This window comes from Rhineura floridana, chromosome 3 (assembly GCF_030035675.1).
Source record: "Rhineura floridana isolate rRhiFlo1 chromosome 3, rRhiFlo1.hap2, whole genome shotgun sequence".
NCBI classification, from domain to species: Eukaryota; Metazoa; Chordata; class Lepidosauria; order Squamata; family Rhineuridae; genus Rhineura; species Rhineura floridana.
This window is the reverse complement of record NC_084482.1, coordinates 143,918,434-143,942,061: the sequence shown is the minus strand read 5'-3', so window position 1 is coordinate 143,942,061 and position 23,628 is coordinate 143,918,434. Positions and strand designations below refer to the sequence as shown.

At 42.0% G+C, this 23,628-nt stretch overlaps 2 protein-coding genes across 6 annotated transcripts in view; both read left to right on the top strand.

Moving 5' to 3' along the window:
• Nucleotides 1–16,576, top strand: part of SUSD3 (sushi domain containing 3) — a 79,587-nt gene extending 63,011 nt beyond the window's left edge. The window contains exon 5 of the mRNA XM_061622012.1: nt 16,081–16,576. Coding sequence (XP_061477996.1) covers nt 16,081–16,297 — 217 coding nt within the window. The 3' untranslated portion in view covers nt 16,298–16,576. The remainder of the gene's footprint in view (nt 1–16,080) is intronic.
• A 6,662-nt stretch (nt 16,577–23,238) lies between these two features.
• Nucleotides 23,239–23,628, top strand: part of CARD19 (caspase recruitment domain family member 19) — a 59,189-nt gene continuing 58,799 nt past the window's right edge. For all 5 annotated transcript variants that reach the window (XR_009761479.1, XM_061618201.1, XM_061618198.1 and 2 more), the window contains exon 1: nt 23,239–23,341. Coding sequence is in view for 4 of the 5 variants with exons in the window: in XM_061618201.1 (XP_061474185.1) it covers nt 23,326–23,341 (16 nt within the window). In the remaining variant the exon portion in view is untranslated. The remainder of the gene's footprint in view (nt 23,342–23,628) is intronic.

Genomic DNA, 23,628 nt, shown 5'->3' with positions numbered 1-23,628 from the left:
TTTCTATCTTGTTTACTAAGCAGGATTGTTATTTTGAATATAAACCTGTAAAATAAAGTAGCAATTACTCAACATGAAACTTTCTGTTTCACTAAAATTTTAAAAACTCTTCTCTGTGCTTGGCTGGGACTTCACTCCACACTTAGTTTCAGTGATGTGTGAGGAAGAGCAAGGACACACTTGCTGGCTCCCCCATCATGCACTCCACAACCCAGATCACAGAGTGGGAGCCCAGCTGGCCCCAGCTGCAGGGGCCCCTGTCAGCCACAGGGTTCCTTGGCCAGTGCCCAACCTGGTTGCCAGCTGGTGCCAAGCCTGCTTGTTACCCTCTCACACAAATGTTTTAATGCATATAGATAGAGGTGATCTAGTGGACATAGTGTACTTAGACTTTCAAAAAGCGTTTGACAAGGTACCTCACCAAAGACTTCTGAGGAAGCTTAGCAGTCATGGAATAAGAGGAGAGGTCCTCTTGTGGATAAGGAATTGGTTAAGAAGCAGAAAGCAGAGAGTAGGAATAAACGGACAGTTCTTCTGTCTTCATGCAACAATCACTCCGTTTTGTTCACCATGTGGCTGTACTTCTGAAAGCGTGGACAACTGTGCAAGCTAGCCTCGTATTATGGACAAGTCTGCTGCACTCTCATTCCCCACAGGAGGACTCCTTCCTGGCCATATGGTGGGCTATATCCTGAACAGAAAGAAGTGGCCTTACTACTTTGAAAGCCAGGCACTCCCCACTTCTACCCTCTTCCCCCCTTATCAAACTGAGAAGCCAATTCCTTGCCCAATGTTTAAAAACTGCTGTTCTTTCCATTACTTCATGAAGCAATGGCTGTTGAGCATGTGGAGCAAATGCTTTGCTTTTGAAATGCAGTCTTTTCAGTACAGACATGCATTTTTAAAGGGCCAAACTAGAGGCGGTGTGGGAGATTTATGATTATATCTCATGCTTGCCTTTCCTTTGGTGAAAGCAGCCATGGAAGGCATGTGATTTCGATTTGGGAGATGGTGCTAGGTGAGGGAAATTTAATTCTCCCCCCGCAGCTCTCCCAAAGCTGTTTCCCTTTTGTTCCTTTGGATTTGTTTTTTGTGTGTGCAACAATTCAGATGTTAAAACACTTTTCCTAAGAACAATCTTCTTGGCCTCCTTCCAGTCTTAGCCTTGGTTCCTAAAACCTTGTGGTCTCTTTGCCTGTGGTTTTTTACACACACGCATGTCATAAAAGTCTAACTAAAGGTATTCTCTAGATCAGCCTTTCCCAACCAGTGTGCCTCCAGATGTTGTTGGACCACAGCTCCCATCAGCCTCAGCCATTGGCAATGCTGGCTGAGGCTGATGGGAGTTGTGGTCCAACAACATCTGGAGGCACACTGGTTGGTAAAGGCTGATCTAGATTCTAGAAGACCAGGGCACCTTAGGATGTTGGATGGAGGCAGCCAGGGAAAAGGGTTCCACCAGGTGTCAGTGGAAAGCTTTTAACCAAAGGAAAAGATATTAGGAGAAGGGTCATAGCTCAGTTGTTGAGCATGTGCTTTGCAAACCGAAAGTCCAAAATTCAATCCCTGGGGTGTCCAGTTTTAAAAGACCAGATAAGCAGATGATGTGAAAGGGTTTTGCCTAAGATCCTGGAAAGCCACTGTCAGTAGGCGTCAGTGCAGGATACTATTGCTCTGAATGTTGGGAAATCTAGTTTGGCCTTCATAATTACAGCAGCTGAGTATTATAATATTTTCTGGCATGGTTGTTTTCAGAAGAAATGCTTTTTATATATATAAAAAACTGCACTTCGTCCTCCTTTTAAAAGGCAACTAAGGAACATTTTCACTTTGCCACTATTTTATCTAGTTGAAATGCTAAGGGGAAAATGTCACTGGCTGGATGAACTGATTGCTGGGTGAACTGTAAAAGGGCAGTGTATAACTAAGTGTGAGAGGCTGGCTCTTCTACATGGTAATACATGCAGCTGGCATGTATTACCAGGAAAAATCATTTTGCAGGGCTGCTAATTAGTGCATTCCCACAGAAGTATTTGCAGGGTATTTTTAGATGTTGCTTCTGAAGGACTGATATATTGTAACTTTTCTGAAACATTGATTCAGAATGCTTTAGCAATTCATGGGTTGAGCAAACATCTAACAGGCAAGTGGCTAGTTTAATGAAAACAAGCAATATGAGCATTCAGGAAAACAGCAATCTCTTGCCTGCATTTGGAAGAAAAGGAATCAATATTGCATGCAATAAAGTTCACTGTTGTCCATGGTAGTTGATGCAACAAAACAAGTAATTGGACCATGTTTGGGGTGTGTATGAAGGGGTTGGGGAGGAGATCACTTAAAGTATGGAATGTTAAGGGTATGTGCGAGGTGGAAGTTGAAGAGATTATAGAATGGCAGCTGGAGGGGTAATGGGAATTTTGTCTGATGACACATGGAAGAGGGAGAGGGAAGAGGGATTAAATGAGTGGGAACGGGTTTCAGAGATTACTTGTTCTTAATCAGATGCATCCCAGACTTCAGTTTACTTCGAATTTATTTTTATTGTTCCTCAAATAAACGCTCTTGCCTGCTGTTAACCCTGGGCAAATGTCACTGAAACCCATATATAATTTGAACATTCTACCCGGATACCTACACAATGCTGTTAGCATAGTATGACTGTAACACAAGCCTCTTAAACTGCTATAGAATGTTTTGCGGCCACAGATTAACAGCTGAATAAAGGAAGTGCAAAGTCAAAGACTGTACAGGTTGTATCTCATGAGGAAGGGCTCCAGTGACTAAAAATGCAAACTGCAATAAATGTGTTGGTCTATAAAGCCTAAGGCTTCAATCCTAACTCCATTTACCTGGGAGTAAGCCCCACTGTGCTGAAGTCCTGCTTGAAGGCTTTCCCGAGAGATCTGGTTGGCCTTTGTGAGAAGAGGATGCTGGACTGGATGGATCTTTGAACATAGCACAAGAAGAGCCCTGCTAGATCAGACCAGTGGCCCATCTAGTCCAGCATCCTGTTCTCACAGTGACCAACCAGATGCTCATGGGAAACCCACAAGCAGGACCTGAGTGCAAAGAGCACTTTCCCCTTCTGTAATTCCCAGCAACTGGTATTTGAAGCACACTGCCTCCAGCTATGGAGGCCGAGCATAGCCATCATGGCTAGTAGCCATTGATAGTCTTTTCCTCCATTAATTTGTCTAATCCTCTTTAAAATCCATCCAAGTTGGTAGGCATCACTGCCTCTTGTTGGAACGAATTCCATAGTTTGTGCCATCTGATCCATAGTTTAACTGTACGCTAACTTGCCCTGATCTAACAGGACTCTTCTTATGTTATTAAGCTTGCAGTGAATTTTTATAGTCCCTTATCAAAGGCATCTATGCTGTGGCCATCACCATGTACCATGCCAGCAAATTCCATAAATTAATTAAGAATGTACATGAGTTGATCCCTTAAACTTCTTTTTGTGGTGACATTTAAAAAGTTTTGAGTAGACATCAAGATCTAGGTATTTAGCAGAATGGGGAGGGGGAGAAACAGAGAGAGTAGGTTGCTAATTTGGTAACAATTTTTTTTAAAAAAGTTGCAGTCTTTGTGAAATAGTGTCAAATATTTTATTTTCCAATACAATTCCAGTACAATTACTCTTTAAGTAAAAAGATTAGAAGGTTAATTCCCAAACTTAAGTGCATAGTAAAATTTACTATTTCTCCCCCTTCAAATACAAAGGTTCTCTTTTTCTTCCATGTTCAGAGGGGAGTTGCCCTCTGGTGTCCTTCCAGACTTGATGCTACTCAGTGCTACTAGAAGGTAAGGGCTTTTCTATTTATCCTTCTGACCCCAGCCTTAGCCCCCAACAAGAACTTGCCCATCTTCTTTTAGGCACATCTGAATTCTTTAGTGATGCAGCTAAGGCAGGCACTCAGGACTGAAGTTGGCAGATGATCACGGCAGTGGCAAACAGGCCCAGCATCAGCATCTGGGCCATGATGGGCATAGGGGAGCTGATGCCCGGCACTGTAGAATCGTTCCTGTCTTCTTATGTTTTAGAACATTTTATTGTTAGGGGACAGCTAGCCAGAGATTGTTACAGTTGCTCATATTATGCAGCTGTGAGACTGCTGAGCAGTATAGCTGTAGGAGACCACAGAACACTGCTCTTGAAAGATCTGCACTGGCTGCCTATTCACTACTGAGTCCAATTCAAGGTGCTGGTGCTGGTCTATAAAGCTCGAAATGGCTTGGGACTTACCTGAAAGAGCTCCTTCCCCTGTACTGTACTGTACAGCCTGTGAGTTGAGATCTGTTGGGGAGGTTCTTTTGACTGTGCCAGCATCTAGTGAAGTCTGGAGGAATATATTTTCTATGTTGTAATATCCTGTTGAAACATTGTGTGCTGTGTTTATGCTGTTTGATAGACAAGCCATTATTGTTTCCATAATAGCTGCATTATTACCACTAAAATGTTGTGCACTGTAACACAAGTGAAGATTTCTACTCATCCCTTCAGAAGAAATCCCCTTGCTAAGCATTTTCCAATGTCAAATCAGGAAATAGAGGAGCATATTTGTAAGGTTTTACAGTGCTAGAGTCTTCTTCACTGCAAGTCCTATTAACATTATTATCACTTCTGGCTAGGAACACAAAGGAGAATTAAGTTGATTCTTCTGAACTCCATTGGAGATCATTTATCTTTTGCTGTCTTTTTTATAATGGACAGAGGAATGCAAACTTAGATCAAATATATCCTAGAGTGCCTTTCCAGAAAAGGTCAGTAGTCTAGGAACACAGGGATCACCATTCACATGGAAGCTAAAGGGATATCATAATGTATAAAGTTATCAGGTGTGGTCACATTTCACAACACTGTTGATTCATGAGTCCATTTTTCTGTTAAGACCACATTCCATATGTAAAATCTCCCTCTAAACAGCTAGCTTCAGAGTCCTCCCAATCTACCCTATCAGCAAACAGTGATTATTTGGTCTATCAAAGAGGCTATTTATGCTCCTCAGAAAATAACAATATGAGTCTGGGATTGGGCTCAGTTAGTAGTTATTTATTTGTATTTCATTTGTTATTTATTTAAAATATTTTTATACTGCACTTCATTTAAATAATACCAAAGCAGTTCTCAATATATAAACATAATACAACAACATCCACATATTCCTGTTAAAGCAACCTACACTCTGGACAAGAGGCCACTGTAAGGACAGAATATGGAGAAACCGATTGGTTCCCAATAGAAAAGGGAGTGAGACAGGGGTGTATTTTATCACCCTATTTATTTAATCTACGCAGAACATATCGTACGGAAAGCAGGATTGGACAAAGATGAAGGAGGTGTGAAAATTGGAGGGAGAAACATCAGTAATTTAAGATATGCAGACGACACCATACTACTAGCAGAAACCAGTAATGATTTGAAACGAATGCTGATGAAAGTTAAAGAGGAAAACACAACAGCAGGACTACAGCTGAACGTCAAAAAGACTAAAGTAATGACAACAGAAGATTTATGTAACTTTAAAGTTGACAATGAGGACATTGAACTTATCCGGCACAGTCATAAACCAAAATGGAGACAATAGTCAAGAAATCAAAAGGCAGCTAGGACTGGGGAGGGCAGCTATGAGAGAACTAGAAAAGGTCCTCAAATGCAAAGATGTATCTCTGAACACCAAAGTCAGGATCATTCAGACCATGGTATTCCCGATCTCTATGTATGGATGTGAACGTTGGAGAGTGAAAAAAGCTGATAAGAGAAAATCAACTCATTTGAAATGTGGTGCTGGAGGAGAGCTTTGCGGATACCATGGACTGCGAAAAAGACAAACAACTAGGTGTTAGAACAAATTAAACCAGAACTGTCACTAGAAGCTAAAATGATGAAACTAAGGCTATACTTTGGACACATAATGAGAAGACATGATTCACTAGAAAAGACAATAATGCTGGGAAAAACAGAAGGAAGTAGAAAAAGAGGAAGGCCAAACGAGATGGATTGATTCCAAAAAGGAAGCCACAGACCTGAACTTACAAGATCTGAACAGGGTGGTTCATGACAGATACTCTTGGAGGTCACTGATTCATAGGGTCGCCATAAGTCATCGACTTGAAGGCACATAACAACAACAACAACAAAGATTCAAACCACTATAGCCAATAATGCATTATAACAAAATTAGGAATTAGTTCTAGGGGCAACAGCTGCAGCACTAGGGGACTGAAGAAGACCTGCCCTGGGAGTGTCAGGCCCAGGATGTGACTCAGGAACCAGACCAACGGCTGTAGTTAATTCGTGTTTTATTAGGGTAATGTCCAAACAAAGACTGCGTTTTCTCATGAATCAATACAGGGATACAGGTCCTGCGGCATTGGGAGAAAGTTGACAGAGCAAGGGACTTCTTCCCGCCTGTTCTTTAAGAAGGGGCCAAACGGGCGCGCAATCTTTCGCTCCTCCTTAACTGCCCCTCAGGTACTGCCCACCTTCCCCCCTTCTCTCCTGTCTTTTCAGCTGTCTGCGTGTGCGCGGTGAGGGGGGAAGCATCACCCCCTCCTCTTCTGAAGTTTCCGATTCCAGGATGGGGGATAGGGGAGGGGCTGATGGTAAACTGCCTCCCCGCTTTTCGGCTGTGAGCAGCCCTCCCTCTTTCCCCTCTTGCTCTGAGCGTGAAAGAGGGGGAGGCGTAAGGATGTCCAGGGAGGGCTCAGGCTCCCCGTTGCTAAGCGACCTTATCACTGGCAGTTCCTCTGTTTCGTCTTCGCTCTAAAGGGGGGAAGTTCCTCCCCCTTCCCTCTGCCATCCATCCGAATACTCTTCTCCCAACTCTCCGGGATCCAGCTCCCCGGGATTGGGACCCCAGCTCTGCCTTCCGACAGGGAGTGAGTATCTGAGCATCTGGGTGCTTGCTGCTCGCTCCTTTGGGACGCTGTCTCTCAAGACAGCTGAAGTCACTGGTAAGTGCTGCAAGGGCTGGGACCCCCTGTCTGACCCTTGCTCCAGAGAGAGGCTGCAGTTAATCTTGCAGCCTCTTGCATTAGCTGCTGGCTGGGTCAGGGGGCATAAAAGCCCAACTGCCTTTGGGTGGGAGGTCTGCCACTGGCGGAGTCGCCACTGAAGGGACAACTCCAAAGAGGGTGGCCCCTTGGGAGTCCCGAGGGCGAGGGCGTTACCCCCCTTCTATTACCTTTTAAAAAAAATTCTGTTAAACCAATCTAGAGGAAGTTGGTGATGGGGAGGGTGTGTCATGTATGTGTAATTCCTGCACAGGGTGAGAGCCTGTGCAGTGAACTGAATGGTAGGAGAAAGTCACCAGATGCCTTCAGAGTGAGAGTCTGTAATTGGTAGAAGGCTGGCCCTCCCTCAGTGTGAGACAGGAGGGGGAGTAGATGGGCCCTGTGTGAAAAAGTTTAAATGGGTATGACTGTTCCCAATTCTCGCAGAGGCCTTCTGGGATAATTGGCTCCGGCAGCCTTTGTTGGTGAGCTCGTGTTGGGTCCATATCAGGTGTTTAGGAGGAGTCTTAGTACAGTGGAACATGGGTGATGCCACCCCAATTTCAGTGATTACGGGAGAGGGAAATATAGCCATGGGGATGTGGTGAATTACCATAGAAGACGAGGGCACAGCTATCTGCGCCTTGTTCCTTGCTGCCTCTCCTCTCATGGATGGGCTCCTCGTTGTTCATCTGCTGTGCCCACTGGCCTGTGTGTGTTGTTGTTTAACGCCAGATTGGAACATAATAAGACCACTCTTGTCCATGATTTGATTGTGTATGAAGGTGCCAATTTGGTGTGCATTACCGAGACTTGGGTGGGTGAGCTGGGAGGAGTTGATCTGACCCAGCTTTGCCCACCTAGATAGTCGGTGCAACACCAGTACAGGCTGCAGGGACGAGGGGGAGGAGTTGCTGTGGTCTACAGAACTTCCATCTCTGTCACCAGGAAACCACTCTGTCTTGGAGCTGACTGTGAGGGCCTGCACATGGTGTTGGGCTGAGGAGACAGTAAACTAGGCACAGCAATTGCAAGTCCTCTTGGATGAAACAGATTATCCTGACCCATCCCAATCTGGGTTCAGGCCTGGTTATGGGACTGAACTCAGTGGTGGGCTGGATGAGGGCCAATAAACTGAGTCTGAATCCTAGCAAGACGGAGGCAGTGTGGGTTGGTGGTTCCTGAGTTCAGATGATTGGTTGGTTGCCTGCTTTGGATGGGGTCGTACTCCCTCTGAAAGAGCAGTTTCATAGACTGGGGGTGCTCCTGCATCCATCTTTGTCACTAGAAGTCCAGGTGACCTCAGTGGCTAGGAGAGCCTTTTACCAGCTTTGGCTGATAAGACAGCTGTGGCCATTTCTGGAGCGTGATAGCCTGACCATTGTTGTCCACGCACCAATAACCTCCAGGCTGGATTACTGTAATGGCTGTATGTGGGGCTGCTCTTGAGGTTGGTCTGGAAGCTGTAGCTGGTGCAAAATGCGGTGGCGAGACTGCTCACTGGGGCAGGGTATCACCAACATGTCACCCCGCTGCTGAAAGAATTGCACTGGCTGCCCATTTGCTACTGGGCCAAATTTAAGGTTCTAGTTCTGGTGTACAAAGCCCTATACAGCTTGGGACAAGGATACCTGAAAGACCGTCTTACCCCTTGCATACCCAGTCAATCACTGCGCTCTGCAGGTGAGGGCCTCCTGTGGATACCATCTTATCAGAGGGTCTGTTCTGCACAGCATAGGAAATGGACCTTTAGAGTGGTGGCACCTGTGGAATTCCCTCCCCTTAAATATTAGGCAGGCGCCATCTCTTATCTTTTCGGTGCCTATTGAAGACTTTCCTCTTTCAGCAAGCCTTTTAAGTTGAGACCTTTCCCAGTCTGCATCTGTGTTGGAATTGCTTTTAATGTTTTTTAAAAAAACATTTTTTTCTGAAACAATGTTTTTTTAAACCCATTTTATTTAGGATGCTTTTTAAACGTTTTTAAAGAATGTTTTTAAATTTGTTTTGTTTTAATGTATTTTAAGGTCTGTTTTTATGATGTTTTAAAGTATTTTTACTGCTTTTGTTTGCTGCCCTGGGCTCCTGCTGGGAGGAAGGGTAGGATATAGATTAAATGATAGACAGACAGACAGACACCTGGGTGAACAGGTGAGTTTGAAGCAGGCACTGGAAATTCCTCAGCGTTGGTGTCTTATTTCAGAAGGGAGGAAATAGGTGCCACCATAGAATCCAATATATCTCCTTGAATGGAACGATCTTCTTGATGAATGTCTTCAACATTTTAATTAATGACTTGGATGAGGAGGTACAGAGCACGCTTATCAAATTTGCAGATGATACAAAAATGGGGGGCGTAGCTAATACCATTGAAGACAGAAACAAAATTCAAAAGGACCTTGATAGGCTGGAGCATTGAGCTGAAAACAACAGAATGAAATTCAAAAGGGATAAATGCAAAGTTCTACACTTAAGAAAAAGAAACCAAATACACAGTTATAAGATGGGGGATACTTGGCTCAGCAATACAACATATGAGAAGGATCTTGGAATCGTCATTGATCACAAGCTGAATATGAGCCAACAGTGTGATGTGGCTGCAAAAAAGACAAATGCTATGTTGGGCTGCATTAACAGAAGTATAGTTTCTAAATCGCGTGAAATATTAGTTCCCCTCTATTCAGCACTGGTTAGGCCTCATCTTGAGTACTCCATCCAGTTCTGGTCTCCGCACTTCAAGAAGGATGCAGACAAACTGGAACAGGTTCAGAGGAGGGCAACAAGGATGATCAGGGGACTGGAAACAAAGCCCTATGAGAAGAGACTGAAAGAACTGGGCATGTTTAGCATGGAGAAGAGAAGACTGAGGGGAAATATGATAGCACTCTTCAAGTACATGAAAGGTTGTCACATGATGGAGGGCCGGGATCTCTTCTCTATCGTCCCAGAGTGCAGGATGCGGAATAATGTGCTCAAGTTGCAGGAAGCCAGATTTTGACTGGACATCAGGAAAAACTTCCTAATTGTTAGAGCCTTACGACAATGGAACCAATTCCCTAGAGAGGTAGTGGGCTCTCCGACACTGGAGGCATTCAAGAGGCAGCTGGACAGCCATCTGTCGGGAATGCTTTGATTTGGATCCCTGCATTGAGCAGGGGGTTGGACTTGATGGCCTTATAGGCCCTTTCCAACTCTACTATTCTATGATTCCATGAGGTGTGCCTGGTGCCAACATTGTTATCTTTTTGGTGCCAGGTCAAGACTTTCCTCTTCTCCCAGACATTTTAGCGTGTGTTTTTATATTGCTTTTTAAAAATGTGTTTTTAAATTTATATATTTGTTTTTAATGTTTTTAATTGTTGTAAACCACCCAGAGAGCTTGGGCTATGGGGCGGTATACAAATGCAATAAATAAATAAATAAATAAATAAATCTCATGTTATCTCTCCAAAATCTTGTTACATGTTCACTTTCCCTGTAAATGTGGCATAAATATTGCATGTCTTGCATCCCTACCATCACAATGGCGACATTTTAAAAATGTCAGTGGGGATGCACAGTTTGGGCACCACATATTAATGCACAATTAGTTACTTACATCTGCAGTGGAATCATGGTCTACAATGACAGGGGGCGCTGCTAATCTCTAACTGATGAAACTGTTACTGGGACATATATACTGATGTAGGTGGAAAATTTGGCCAGGCAATATCCTTTAGACTTTGACCACAATCCAGCATCAACGTAGATGTGCTGAAGGTTCTTTGCTTTCAGTGGAATGCATGTACATATAATATAATTGTACACTGCACTGTGATCACTATAGGCAGTTGATACTACGTGAAACTAATGATGACTGGAGGAAACAAGCATGCTTTTTGTATATGGTGTGGTTGAAATTTGTGAAATATGTCCTTTCCTCACCCCACTCCCAACTTCCGCTATCTATACCTGCAGTGGATAACAACTATCCAAATCAGTATGAACTGAGATATTGAGCAAATGCCACCAAGGCCTAGATACATTTTAATTGGCTCAGATCAGAACGGTCTGACTCAGTATGACCATTCTGATTTGAGCCAATTAAAATACACCTAGTCCTTGGTGGCATTTACTTAATATCTCACCATATTGAAAGGACATCATTTATCCAGATATGGTTTGTTTTCTTTGATATCCTCCAACAGGCTCTTGAAAACTCCGACATAAAACTTCAAAGAGCAATATCACTCTGGGATCAATTACAGAAGCTGGAAAGCAAGTGCCGTGAAAGGAGCACCAAACTTTCTATCTGAGAGAGGTTTTCTTTTGTGTTAACACTGCTTCCTGAGAAAGACCTTAAAAATAAAAATAGTTTTATGTATCACTCAATATCTAGCAATCAGATATAAATTTAGCAGACCACCACACTTTCCCCCTCAAGTAATGTTTGCCTGCCTGCCTCTTTTCCTCCCTTGCTGTTGTTTCAGTTTGACTTTTGACTTGTAACCACTTGTAATATGACTTCAAGAAAATTGAATTCTATATGTGACACAATAGGAGAAGCAAATGCTTTTGGCAACATACGGGGCAAAGAGAAATGTTAGCTGTAACTGTTGTAGGTCTTCTCCTCCCCCCTCCAAAGCTGACGTCTGTAAATAAAAAATTATATCAATAACATTTTACATTGGATGAGAGTTTCCAACACTTGATTAGAAAATCTTTATCCTTTGATTTTTCTGTGGCTTCTCAAGGTACTTGCTTTTGAACCATACATTTTACAATGTGTTGCCCTTGAACAGCAGCTGTTAAGTAATCTGGACACCTTCATTGTACTTCCTGTTGAAATGTCTTTTTCTGTGTTTGGCTAATTTTGAAAAAAGGTGGATGTGTCTTCTGAGAAATAGCTTGAAAAATTGCTAATATACTTCCAGTAGCCCACATGATACCCCAATTGGTTTTTTTTAAAGAAAGCCTTGTATTTATCTAGAGCCAGCGTGGTGTAGTGGTTAAGGTGCTGGACTACAACCTGGGAGACTAGGGTTCAAATTCCCACACAGCCATGAAGCTCACTGGGTGACCTTGGGCCAGTCACCGCCTCTCAGCCTCAGAGGAAGGCAATGGTAAACCCCCTCTGAATACCACTTACCATGACAACCCTATTCATAGGGTCGCCATAAGTTGGGATCGACTTGAAGGCAGTCCATTTCCATTTTGTATTTATCTAGGATTTTGATCTTGTATTTATCTAAGATTTTCCCTGCAGAGAGAATCTAAAAAATATGCCAAACTTTTATGCAGGCGTCAAATTCTCTGCCCCAAGAGGATGTAAAAAATGGTAGACTGCCCATCTGTACATAACCTAACCTCTGTGCAGTAACCATCCAGAACAGGGGTGGGAAACCTCAGACCCAGAGGCCACACGCAACCCTCCCTATTGGGCCCTCACGTCTCTCACCCCTTGCTTCACATCCTCTTTGATTCTATTTATCTGGTTGGAATGTGTCCTTGAACTCTGATAATGCATCTTGCTTGCCTGGATAGAGGACAGAGAGGGGTGTTTTGACTGTGTATATAATCTAGCCTACTGTACAAAGGTAACATTTGCATTAGTTAGGGTTACCAGGTGTCTGGTTTTTGGCCGGAGTATCCGGTTTTGGGGGGTCCCCTCTGGGTCTCCAGCTAACTCACCTTAATCTCCGGACTCTCAGCTTCAATTTTTTAAAAAAAGTTTCTAGGTGGTCTGGTTCCCGAGATATACACCAAAACATCAGCCACCCCCTGCGACTGTTAAATCTGTTTAATGGATCTGTTATAGCAGCTCCTAGCTACAGAGCTTGGAAAAGTTACTTTTTAAAACTACAACTCCCATCAGACCCAGCCAGCATGGTCACTGGATTGGGCTGATGGGAGTTGTAATTAAAAAAAAAAACTTTTCCAAACTCTGGCTCTAACCCTGCCCTTTCAGGATTGTAGCCAATACGTGAAGCCAGGGTTGTGATTTGTTGACCCAGGCAGTGCCTAGACTTCATTGCAATGTCAGGAATGAGATCTTCAGTTTGAGTAAGTAAGAATATGGCTTAAAGTTTTTTTTCCTCTTGTGTACAAGAGTCAGACCCCGGGCTGTTGGAGAGGGCAGTGCTTTGAAAACCTTGTCAATATGAAAGTATTTAATCCAATACTTGCTTTTCTGGGAGTAAAGCAATGCTAATCCCATGTACCTGGAGTAAACCCCATTGAATTCATTAGGACTTTCTTTTGAGTAGACATGGTTAGGATTGTGCTGTAAATTAATGGGACATAACAAAGAATTGTGTTTGTGTTGTAAATCTTTCCAATCCTATTTTTAAAGCAATTAGGCAGGGTTTACCTAGGTAACACATTTTTATTATGTAGGAAACTAATACTGATTTTTAAAAAAATGTTCTGCAGTGACCAACTGGTTTGACGTGTGTGTGTGTGTGTGTGTGTGGGTGGGTGGGTGGGTGGGTGGGTGGGTGTGGAGTCTTTCCAACAACCCTGTGAGGTAGGATTGGTGATTTGAAACAAAGGCAGCTCACAATAAGAAATAAATCCCTTTAAAAACCAATAACCATAAAACAAGTATAAACAGTTGCAAAACAGCTTAAAGTGGCATGATTCTGAATTTTGGGTTGGGTGAATGAAGTTTATTTATTATTATTATTATTATTTGATTTATATCCCGCCCTTCCTCTCAGTTGGAGCCCAGGGCAGCAAACAAAAGCACTAAAAACACTTTAAAATCATAAAAACAGACTTTAAAATATATTAAAACAAAACATTTTTAAAAGCTGTGACTCCAAAATTTATTTATGTATTTTATTTACAACAGTTATATACTGCTTTATTGTAAAAAATCTCAAAGCGGTTTACAGAAAGAATTAAAACAATAAAATTATTGGCAAAAACAGTTAAAGACATGCATTGGAAAACATTCAAATTAATAAAACCAACAATGAGTTAAAAACAGATTTAAAAACTCAATAGCTTCTACATGCGTGGATAGGCTTGCCTAAACAAAAATGATTTTAGCAGGTGCTGAACAGAGTCGTCTGCCTAATGTCAATAGGCAAGGAGTTCCAAAGCGTAGGTGTTGCCACTTCGTTGTTGTTCTTATGTCCCTTCAAGTCAATTTTGACTTATGGTGACCCTATGAATAAGTGACCTCCAATAGCATCTGTCATGAACCACCCTGCTCAGATCTTGTAAGTTCAGGTCTGTGGCTTCCTTTATGGAATCAATCCATCTCTTTTTTGGTCTTCCTCTTTTTCTACTCCCTTCTGTTTTTCTGTATTGTCTTTTCTAGTGAATCATGTCTTCTCACTATGTGTCCAAAGTATGATATGTGTCCAAAGTCAGAGGAAGGCAATGGTAAACCACCTCTGAATACCTCTTACCACGAAAACCCTATGAACAGAGTATCCAAAATGCTGCCACTTTACAGGACTGATTTCTTACAAGAGCAGAACAAGTACTATGGGGCACCCATTACATGGAAAGCACAGCTTGAACTTGGTCTGGTAGCAAATCAGCAACCAATGCAGATTTCAGAGCAGAGGTATTATGTGCTGATAGGATCTCACTCATGTCAGCAATCATGCCGCAGTATTCTGCATTAACTGACTGGCTGCAAGGATTGTTTTAGTTTTGGTTTTCGGTTATGAATCCTGACTGGTTGTGGGATGCTAAGTTGTCTGCCTTACTCATAGGAATCTTGTTGTGTTTGGTATGTGGTTTGTTTTTCATATTCTGTTTGCATTTCATTTACCTTTAACCTCACTCCCTTACATCCATCGAAGCAACAGCAGTGGTTGCATGTGCTCAGCTGAACTCCCTAAAACCCACTGATGATGCACCTTGTTGGTTGCATGGCAGTTTGTTTCTTGCCCAATAGTGGTAAAAGAGAATTCACATATTTGAAAGTGTGGCTGCAGTTGTTCCCAAGCTGTTGCCTGTGAAGGTAGACCAAGCCATGTGTGTTTTCTCTCTATCAATTATTACTCACTGGAATTGGGTTGGCTGTCAAAGTGAGTTTATAGCAGCCCACAGGGTAAACAGAAAGGGTAGAGAATCTTCTTATTCTTACTCAACTCTCAGACCTCTTTCTGAACTGAAGGGTCAAATCTGTAAAGAAGTTTGGAGCAGCCACACTAAAAGATAAGGGTAGGGCATTCCAGGCAGGGGGTTGCCAACCCTGCTTGGATATGGATGTCTTTGCAGAAGATTCCTAGTCAAGCTTTACCAACTGCACAATCCAAACTATATCTACTCTGAAGTAAGTCCTGTTGAGTTCTATGGGGCTTAGTCCCTTAGTAAATGTGTTTAGAATTGAAGCCTTCAGGGGCATCCATCTTTACTCCCGAATGCTCCCATCTAACATCTCCACAACACTAGACTCCTTTCTTCCTACATTGGCCTTCTGGTGAATGGCCTGGCCTGAAGGCACTTAAACCCTTCTTGCTGAAAGCAAGTAGGCTAGATTAAATGTTCCCTACCCAGGCTCCATCTTTTAGCTAAGATTTCTAGCTTAATTTCCAATCAGATATTTGTTTAATTGTATGCTCCAAGCAACTGTGATTGATGCTTAATGTATCATGCGTAATGACATCACTCGGGCCCACCCCGTGACATCACTTAGACCCGCCCCTAAAATCTCAGGTTTTGGGATGCTTCTGACCTGGCAACCCTAGCATTAATTGCTCCACCTATTAAGCAGGGGGTTGGACACAATAGTCTTATAGGCCCCTTCCAACTCTAGTATTCTATGATATACCCACTTTTGCCTCTGGTGCCAGAGTATGTGGCCCCCAGAAGGTGTTCAGAAGGGAATGCGGCCCTCAGGCTGAAAAAGAGTCCCCAGACCTGAACTTAGAAGGAGCTTCTCAAGGTGCAAATACAAACTCTAGGAATGTTATAAATAAATTTATAAGCAAGCTGGTAAGGTATGTTATAAAAAAAAGTCAGAGCAGATATGCTGTGCTATTTAATGTCAGCTGCTTTATTGTCAGAGAAAAAGTAATTAAATGGCTATAATACATCAAGAGCATAGTTTTACTAAATTTAAAAAGTCCTTTTCTTTTACAGCTTCCATGAAGAATGGAGCAGAGATATCACAGAGACTGACTGTTGTGGAGAAAATGATTTACGTAGCAAACCAGCCAAAACTAGCAGTGCACTTGGTAAACAGTTAGTACCAGGACATAATATTGCCATACATACCATAAGTACAATACATGTTGTAGAGGTTTATGGGCATGAAAAGGATATGCATGTGACATTGGATACTTATTTACCTGGATAAGCAATCTCAGAAATGCAGCTGAAGATTTGCTGGACTAAAGCCAAATGTGAATGTGCTCAATGTGCCTTAAGGACTGTATAGAAATAAATAACTGATTGGTCCTGTGTATCGGTTACAATAAATGTCAGAGTATCTACAAATTAAATAGATTTAATAAACGTTCTTTAAAAATGCATTCTTGTTTGATTTAAATAAAATAGTGCACCTTGATATTGAAAGTAAGCTGCCATTTCTGCAATTTTCTTTCAAAAAAAAATGATCACAACAAGAAAATAATGATACACCTTTCTGGTATATGTTTCTATAAATCAGTTCTTAACAGTTTGTACTTTTTCTGCATGTGAAGTTTTTGACAGCAACAAGGACAAATACACATGACTGAATTTATTTTATCCTGTTTTTATAAACGTATCAGAAAGAAATAAAATGTATTTTTGCACAATAATTATGATGAAATAAAGATTTTTAAATAAGAAAAATGTCAAATTTGCCATGTGGTTTCATTGTTCGGATTGCAAGGCAACCTTCCCTTGCTAACTTACTTTTATTTTTTTATACCTCACCGAACCTATATTAAAAGTATCTATTTAAAAGATGCATATCTTGCCTTTCCATTGAATCAATGTCAAAGGCAGGTGACATACAATTAAAATAACATAACATAAAATACAAAAACAGTTTGAAGATAGAAATTAAGATGACACCAAGAATCCAATATCAGTCACAAAGCTGCAATATTACTTCAGATAAAACTAAAAAGGTAAAGGTAAAGGTGTCCCCGCACTTATAGTGCGAGTCGTTTCCGACTCTTAGGGTTACGTCTTGCGACGTTTACTAGGCAGACCATATATGTGGGGTGGGTTTGCCAGTTCCGTCTCCGGCCTTTCTTTACCCCCCAGCATATGCCGGGTACTCATTTTACCGACCACAGATGGATGGAAGGCTGAGTGGACCTCGACCCCTTTTACCGGAGATTCGACTTCCTCCTTCCGTTGGAATCGAACTCCGGCCGTGAGCAGAGCTTCGGCTGCGTTACCGCCGCTTACCACTCTGCGCCATGGAGGGCCATAGATAAAACTAAAGCCATACATAAATGGAAAACTTTCATCAGATGCTTAAAAGATACTTCAGGCATTAGGTTATCTCTGTTGAAATCAACTCATGGGTGCAGGAATGCAGGTGCTGCTGCCCGCCCCCATCAGCTTCAATTCCAATCATGAGAAAGTCTGAAGTGTGTTCAGTTGTATGTGATTAGAAGCTTCCCTGTGACAGAATCCTGTTGATCACATGAATGTTGGCAGTTAAGCCACTGATTATGACATTGCAGGTGGGGCCGATGAACACATTCTCACACCACTCTACAAGATGTTAACACAGATAACATAGCACCTGAATAGCACCTATTAAAGCATGGGCAAGATGTACATGGATGGAAAAGTCATTCTACTATTTGGGTGTCAGAATGGAAAAGGCCCCATCCCTAGGATGTTTGAAGAGGAGGAAAGCAGGTGCCAGGCCAATGATTATATTAACAGATGGGCAGCTTCTTATGTATATAAGTTAAAGAATGAGGATTGCCAGATCCTGATTCAGAAATGTTCTGCTGCTTTAAGAATTACAGTGCAACAGCTCACACTGTGGAAAGCCTAGTCCTTGACTTAGGATCTGGCAATCTTTATCTGCTTCTTGCCTTCATCACCACAGAGGGAGCGGGATTGCATGGGCTAGCCCTGTGCCCCAACCTCTGTGCATTAGGCGTGTACAGCTGTAAGCATGTAGAAATCCCATTGTCGCCTTCAGCCCAATGGACAGAGGTCAGCTGAGGGGCCAGGTGTGGCAATCCTGCTCCCCCTCCGTGTGTTCAGTCTACCCATGGAGACAATGGCGAAAGCAGAGCAGTAAATTGGCACTTCCCGCATTCAGTCAAGGGATGTGGTACCCATGGATGGCCAAGTTGTATTGGCGCATGAAGCAGGAAATCTCACATGCGCCTCTTCCTAGTGGTACAAGTATGATCATAATAAATGAACTGACATCTGCCTAATGGTAGGGTTGGCCAAGGAAGACAGCTTTTATAGAGAATATCAAACAAAGACTAACTGTTATATTAGCCTTAAGATGCTGACACATCAGGAGATTCTTGTTTTTCTAACAACCCTGAGAACCTCTGGTTCTGAAGCAGGCCTGAAATGTATAATCCATATGAAGTTGTTACTATTCAACATTTCTTCAGTGATAGCAATGGGAAGTACACAACAAATGTATCGTAACATGTTTAGAGTTACGTTCGCTATCTTGCAATATCCCTTTAAGGTAGATCAACATCTATTATCCCCAAGTTACAGATGGGGGTGTGTGAGTGGGTAGAGGCAAAGAAAGGCTAAGAGATAGTGGCCTATGTGTTTCAGTGGGTTAATGTCTGAGTAATTTGAAGGCAGAGCGATGAATAGAGAGGGGGAAGTTATACAGGGATGCTTAGAGGACATTGGAAATAACTCCTTAGTTGAATAGATACAGAAAAAGTAATGTGTACTCCACATGAAGTCTCTTTCATTTGCAAGGTGTGACTGTGCTGGTACTTTTCACAAATGAAATTGCTGTGCATGGGGCACACAGTACAGAATGCAATACTGCATCTCCCTTGGTTATAATGCTGTTACATGCTACATGCCACTAGAAAGTGCCCTAAACACCCGGAGAGCCTCAGGTCACATGGAAACTGGGTAATGCTTGAAAGGACACCTTTTGTAAAAACAACATGCACAGCCTTGCTTCAGTTGTCCATGCTCTGGTAACCTCTAAATTAGACTACTGCAATGCACTCTACGTGGGGCTGCCCTTGAAGACGGTTCGAAAACTGCAGCTTGTGCAAAATGCGGCGGCCAGACTGATAACTGGGACCAGGCGGTCCGAACATATAACACCGATTCTGGCCCGCCTGCACTGGTTGCCTATATGTTTCCGGGCTCGATTCAAGGTGCTGGTTTTAACCTATAAAGCCTTGTATGGCATGGGACCACAATACCTGATGGAACGCCTCTCCCAATATGAACCTACCCGCACACTGCGCTCAACATCGAAGGCCCTCCTCCGGGTGCCTACTCAGAAAGAAGCCCGGAAGGTGACAACAAGAAAAAGGGCCTTCTCAGTGGTGGCCCCCAAACTATGGAATATTCTTCCTGATGAGATACGCCTGGCGCCAATATTATTATCTTTTTGGCGTCAGATAAAAACCTTCCTCTTCTCCCAGGCATTTTCAGCATTTTAGTAGTATTTAATATGCATTTTAGTGTGTGTTTAATTATGTTTTAATTCTTGATATTTTAACTTATTTTTAAACTGCTTAATATGAGGTTTTAATTGTATGTCAGATGTTTTTTACCTGTTGTAAACTGCCCAGAGAGCTTCGGCTATGGGGCAGTATATAAATTGAATAAATAAATAAATAAATGCAAGTTATCTCTATTAATTTGTATAGGGAAAGGGAGAACAAGGAGTCTGGATTCCCAGAAATGACTGGTGGGGGAAATCACACCATCCATTAGCCCAGGAAATCCTCCCAGCTGTTTCTTGCAGCCTCTTCTCCACTTCCCTATGGAAGTTACTGGAGAGATTGTTCTCTCCCAAAGCTAGTTAGTGGAAAGAGAAAGAAGAGACTGACCCCCATTAAGAGCTGGGATGGGGAGAAGCCCACCCTCACTAAGGACACTTGAGGTAATGAGGCTCTTGCTGGGGGGGGGGCAGCTGTTTCTGGAGATACGTACTGCCACCATGATCACATTCCTCCCATAATCCCAAATGTAACACCACTTCCATACACAACTCCAGTTAAAAGTGAAGGTTTGGGGGAAGGGGCTTTCAAATTAAGCGTAGTGTACATGGCATTGAGAGTAGCATTAAAAAAAAGACTTGTCTTGCTGTTGAAAGTAAAGTTGTGGATAACCCCCATACCCACAGATTCACTTCCACCCCCAAAGTTAAAGTTAATGATGCAATATTGGGAGGGGGAATTAGGTGCAGAACCAGTTCTGCAGGGTCAGACTCACTCCTATTAATAATAGTAAAAATAGCAGGCAGCTGGTTCAGTAAAAGAACAATGCAATCAGTTTGTTTTAGAAGTTGTCATGAAAGTAGTATGAAAAATCCCAGAATCAAAGGGCAGAAGTGGTGATATGACTGTGCAGGCTGGGGCACAAGTCATCATGAGCCTCGTAAGCAGGCACGAAACAGAAGGAACAGGAGAGAAAGGTAAATGTGGATTGGATCTAAGTGACCAACCAACAACACCAACATCATCCACAGTGATGGGCTGCAAAAGGAAAGGCAGGTGAATATACAGAAGTGACATTATGACACTGTGATTTATTTAAACAATCTGGCACTATAAACTGGGGAGTTGTAGCTATATGAAGAAATTACACTAAGAAAATTCGGTGATGCTTGTGAGTCTGTTCCCTTGTGAATATCTTATGTTTATGATAACTATACCTCCCGAAGCTTTCTTTATTGCTCATGTAAAAAATATTTATTTTCTGAAAGAAGTGCACAAGAAAGATGAAAGCAGTTGAGACTGTTAAGCAAATACACAAATGACACATTTATTAAAATAACCTCTTCAAGGGTTTACCAACTAATGAACTGAGGCAGGGTAATCCTGTGGGGCAAGACAAAACAGCATTTACTCCTGGGCAAGTCATCCTTCTGGAATATTCCCCATCTCTGAACTCCCACTACATGACCAGCACAGGATTATGCTGACTTTCAATTGGTCCTAGAAGAGCTAGCCTATTCCAAAATATTAGAGAAATGAAAGGGAAATTTAAACCAAGAGTAGGGATTTTGAATAATCAATAGGGGAACACATTGACTGACTGAGGTGAAATAAAAGGAAGATGGAAGCAATACACTGAAGAACTCTATAAAAGAGATGACAGATTCGTTTATGGAGGAACCGTATGATGAAGAACCAGAAATTTTGGAATGTGAGGTGAAAGCTGCTCTTAAAATACTTGGAAGAAACAAGTCACCAGGAACAGATGGCATACCAATACAGTTGCTACAAGCTACTGAGACTGAATCTGTCCAAATTTTGACAAAAAATTGTCAATAAATATGGAAAACTAAACAATGGCCCACAGACTGGAAGCATTCAATATATATCCCAATTCCAAAGAAAGGGGATCCCAGGGAATGCAGTAATTATCAAACTATTGCCTTCATATCCCATGCAAGTAAAGTAATGCTCAAGATTCTACAACAAAGGCTCTCAACATATATGGAGTGAGAAATGCTAGACGTCCAAGCTGGATTTAGAAAGAGAAGAGGCACCAGAGATCATATCGCAAACCTACATTGGATAATGGAACGGAGCAAGGCATTTCAGAAGAAAATCACCCTGTGCTTTGTAGATTACAGCAAAGCCTTTGACTGTGTACATCATGAAAAACTATGGAATGCTTTAAAAGAAATGGGGGTGCCACAGCATCTGATTGTGCTGATGCACAACCTATGCTGTGGACAAGAGGCTACTGTAAGGACAGAATATGGAGAAACCGATTGGTTCCCCATCGGAAAGGGTGTGAGACAGGGGTGTATTTTATCACCCTATTTGTTTAATCTATACACAGAAAATATCATAAGGAAAGCAATATAGGACCAAGATGGTGGGAGAAATATCAATAATTTAAGATATGAAGATGATACCATACTCTTAGCAGAAACCAGTAATGATTTGAAACGAATGCTTATGAAAGTTAGAGAGGAAAGCATAAAAGCAGGACTACAGCTGAATGTCAAAAAGACTAAAGCAATGACAACTTATGTAACTTCAAAGTTGACAATGAGGACATTGAACTTGTCAAGGATTATCAATACCTCACCACAGACATTAACCAAAATGGAGACAATAGTCAAGAAATCAGAAGAAGGCTGGGACTGGGGGGGGGCAGCTATGAGAGAACTAGAAAAGGTCCTCAAATGCAAAGATGTATCACTGAACACCAAAGTCAGGATCATTCAGACCATGGTATTTCCGATCTCTATGTATCGATGTGAAAGTTGCACAGTGAAAAAGGCGGATAAGAGAAAAATCCACTCATTTGAAATGTGGTGCTGGAGGAGAGCTTTGTGCATACCACGGACTGCGAAAAAGACAAATAATTGGGTGTTAGAACAAATTAAACCAGAACTGTCCCAACAAGCTAAAACAATGAAACTGAGGTTATCATACTTTGGACACATCATGAGAAGACAATTCACTAGAAAAGACAATAATGCTGGGAAAAACAGAAGGGAGTAGAAAAATAGAAGCCACAGACCTGAATTTACAAGATCTGAATGGGGTGGTTCATGACAGATGTTCTTGGAGGTCACTGATTCATAGGGTTGCCATAAGTCGTAATCAACTTGAAGGCACATAACAACAACAATTTGTTATCTTAAATATTGCAGCCATGCTATTAATGTAAATGGAACTGTGCCATGGAAAGTTTATAAGGTCTTTCACATTTATTAGTAAATCATTTTTAATGCTTTTTTGCCAAAAGTCAAAACTTCACTGGGGGAATTACACAATGTTTTCTTATAGTGTTCAAGTACACCTGTTGGCACATCCCATTTCAAGCATTTATGCTTGTCGTAGAACAAATGTTGGATTAGGCTGGGGAAGTTTAACATAAAGGATTATATTTGTATACATATTCAATAGGTTTTACTGAAGTGTTTAAAAAACTGCACAAGCCTCGCTACTTGAAATTCAAGGGCAAATATGATCAGGTCACAGTGACTTTTTTCCTCCCTTTGTGAACAATTTATAGAGTGGGCATCTGCCTGTTTCCCAAGGGCTCAATGAAGACCTCTGCTGGCGAAAGACTTAGATGGCGCTCAGCATTTACTTTCACTTTTCCCACAAACTCGTCACTTAACTTCCGTTGCTGACAGCAACTTAAATAAGGGGGCAGTTTTTCAGTTTGCCTGACTTCAGGGATGTCTTTCAACCATAGCAAGAAAAGCTATCAAACTCATGGACAATGCTCTTCAGAAAATGTAAGTAGTAGTGAATTATTTTCCAAAACAGGTGTGTTCTCAAAGAGATGGGATTTTTAAAAAATGTCGATGACAAAAGCTTTGCTTTAGGAACAAGAGAAACTGTAAATGGCTTTGGAAACAGGGAGTGCCTGCAAGTCTACATGTTTGATTCAACCCAGACTTTCTTTTTTGTGAATCTGTTTTGCATTCTTGTTGCTGGGAAATGTCACTCTTCCTGTTTATGAGCCTTAACAAAGAATCTGTCTGTATTGCAAGGATGATTGGGAGACAGTAGCCATATGGTC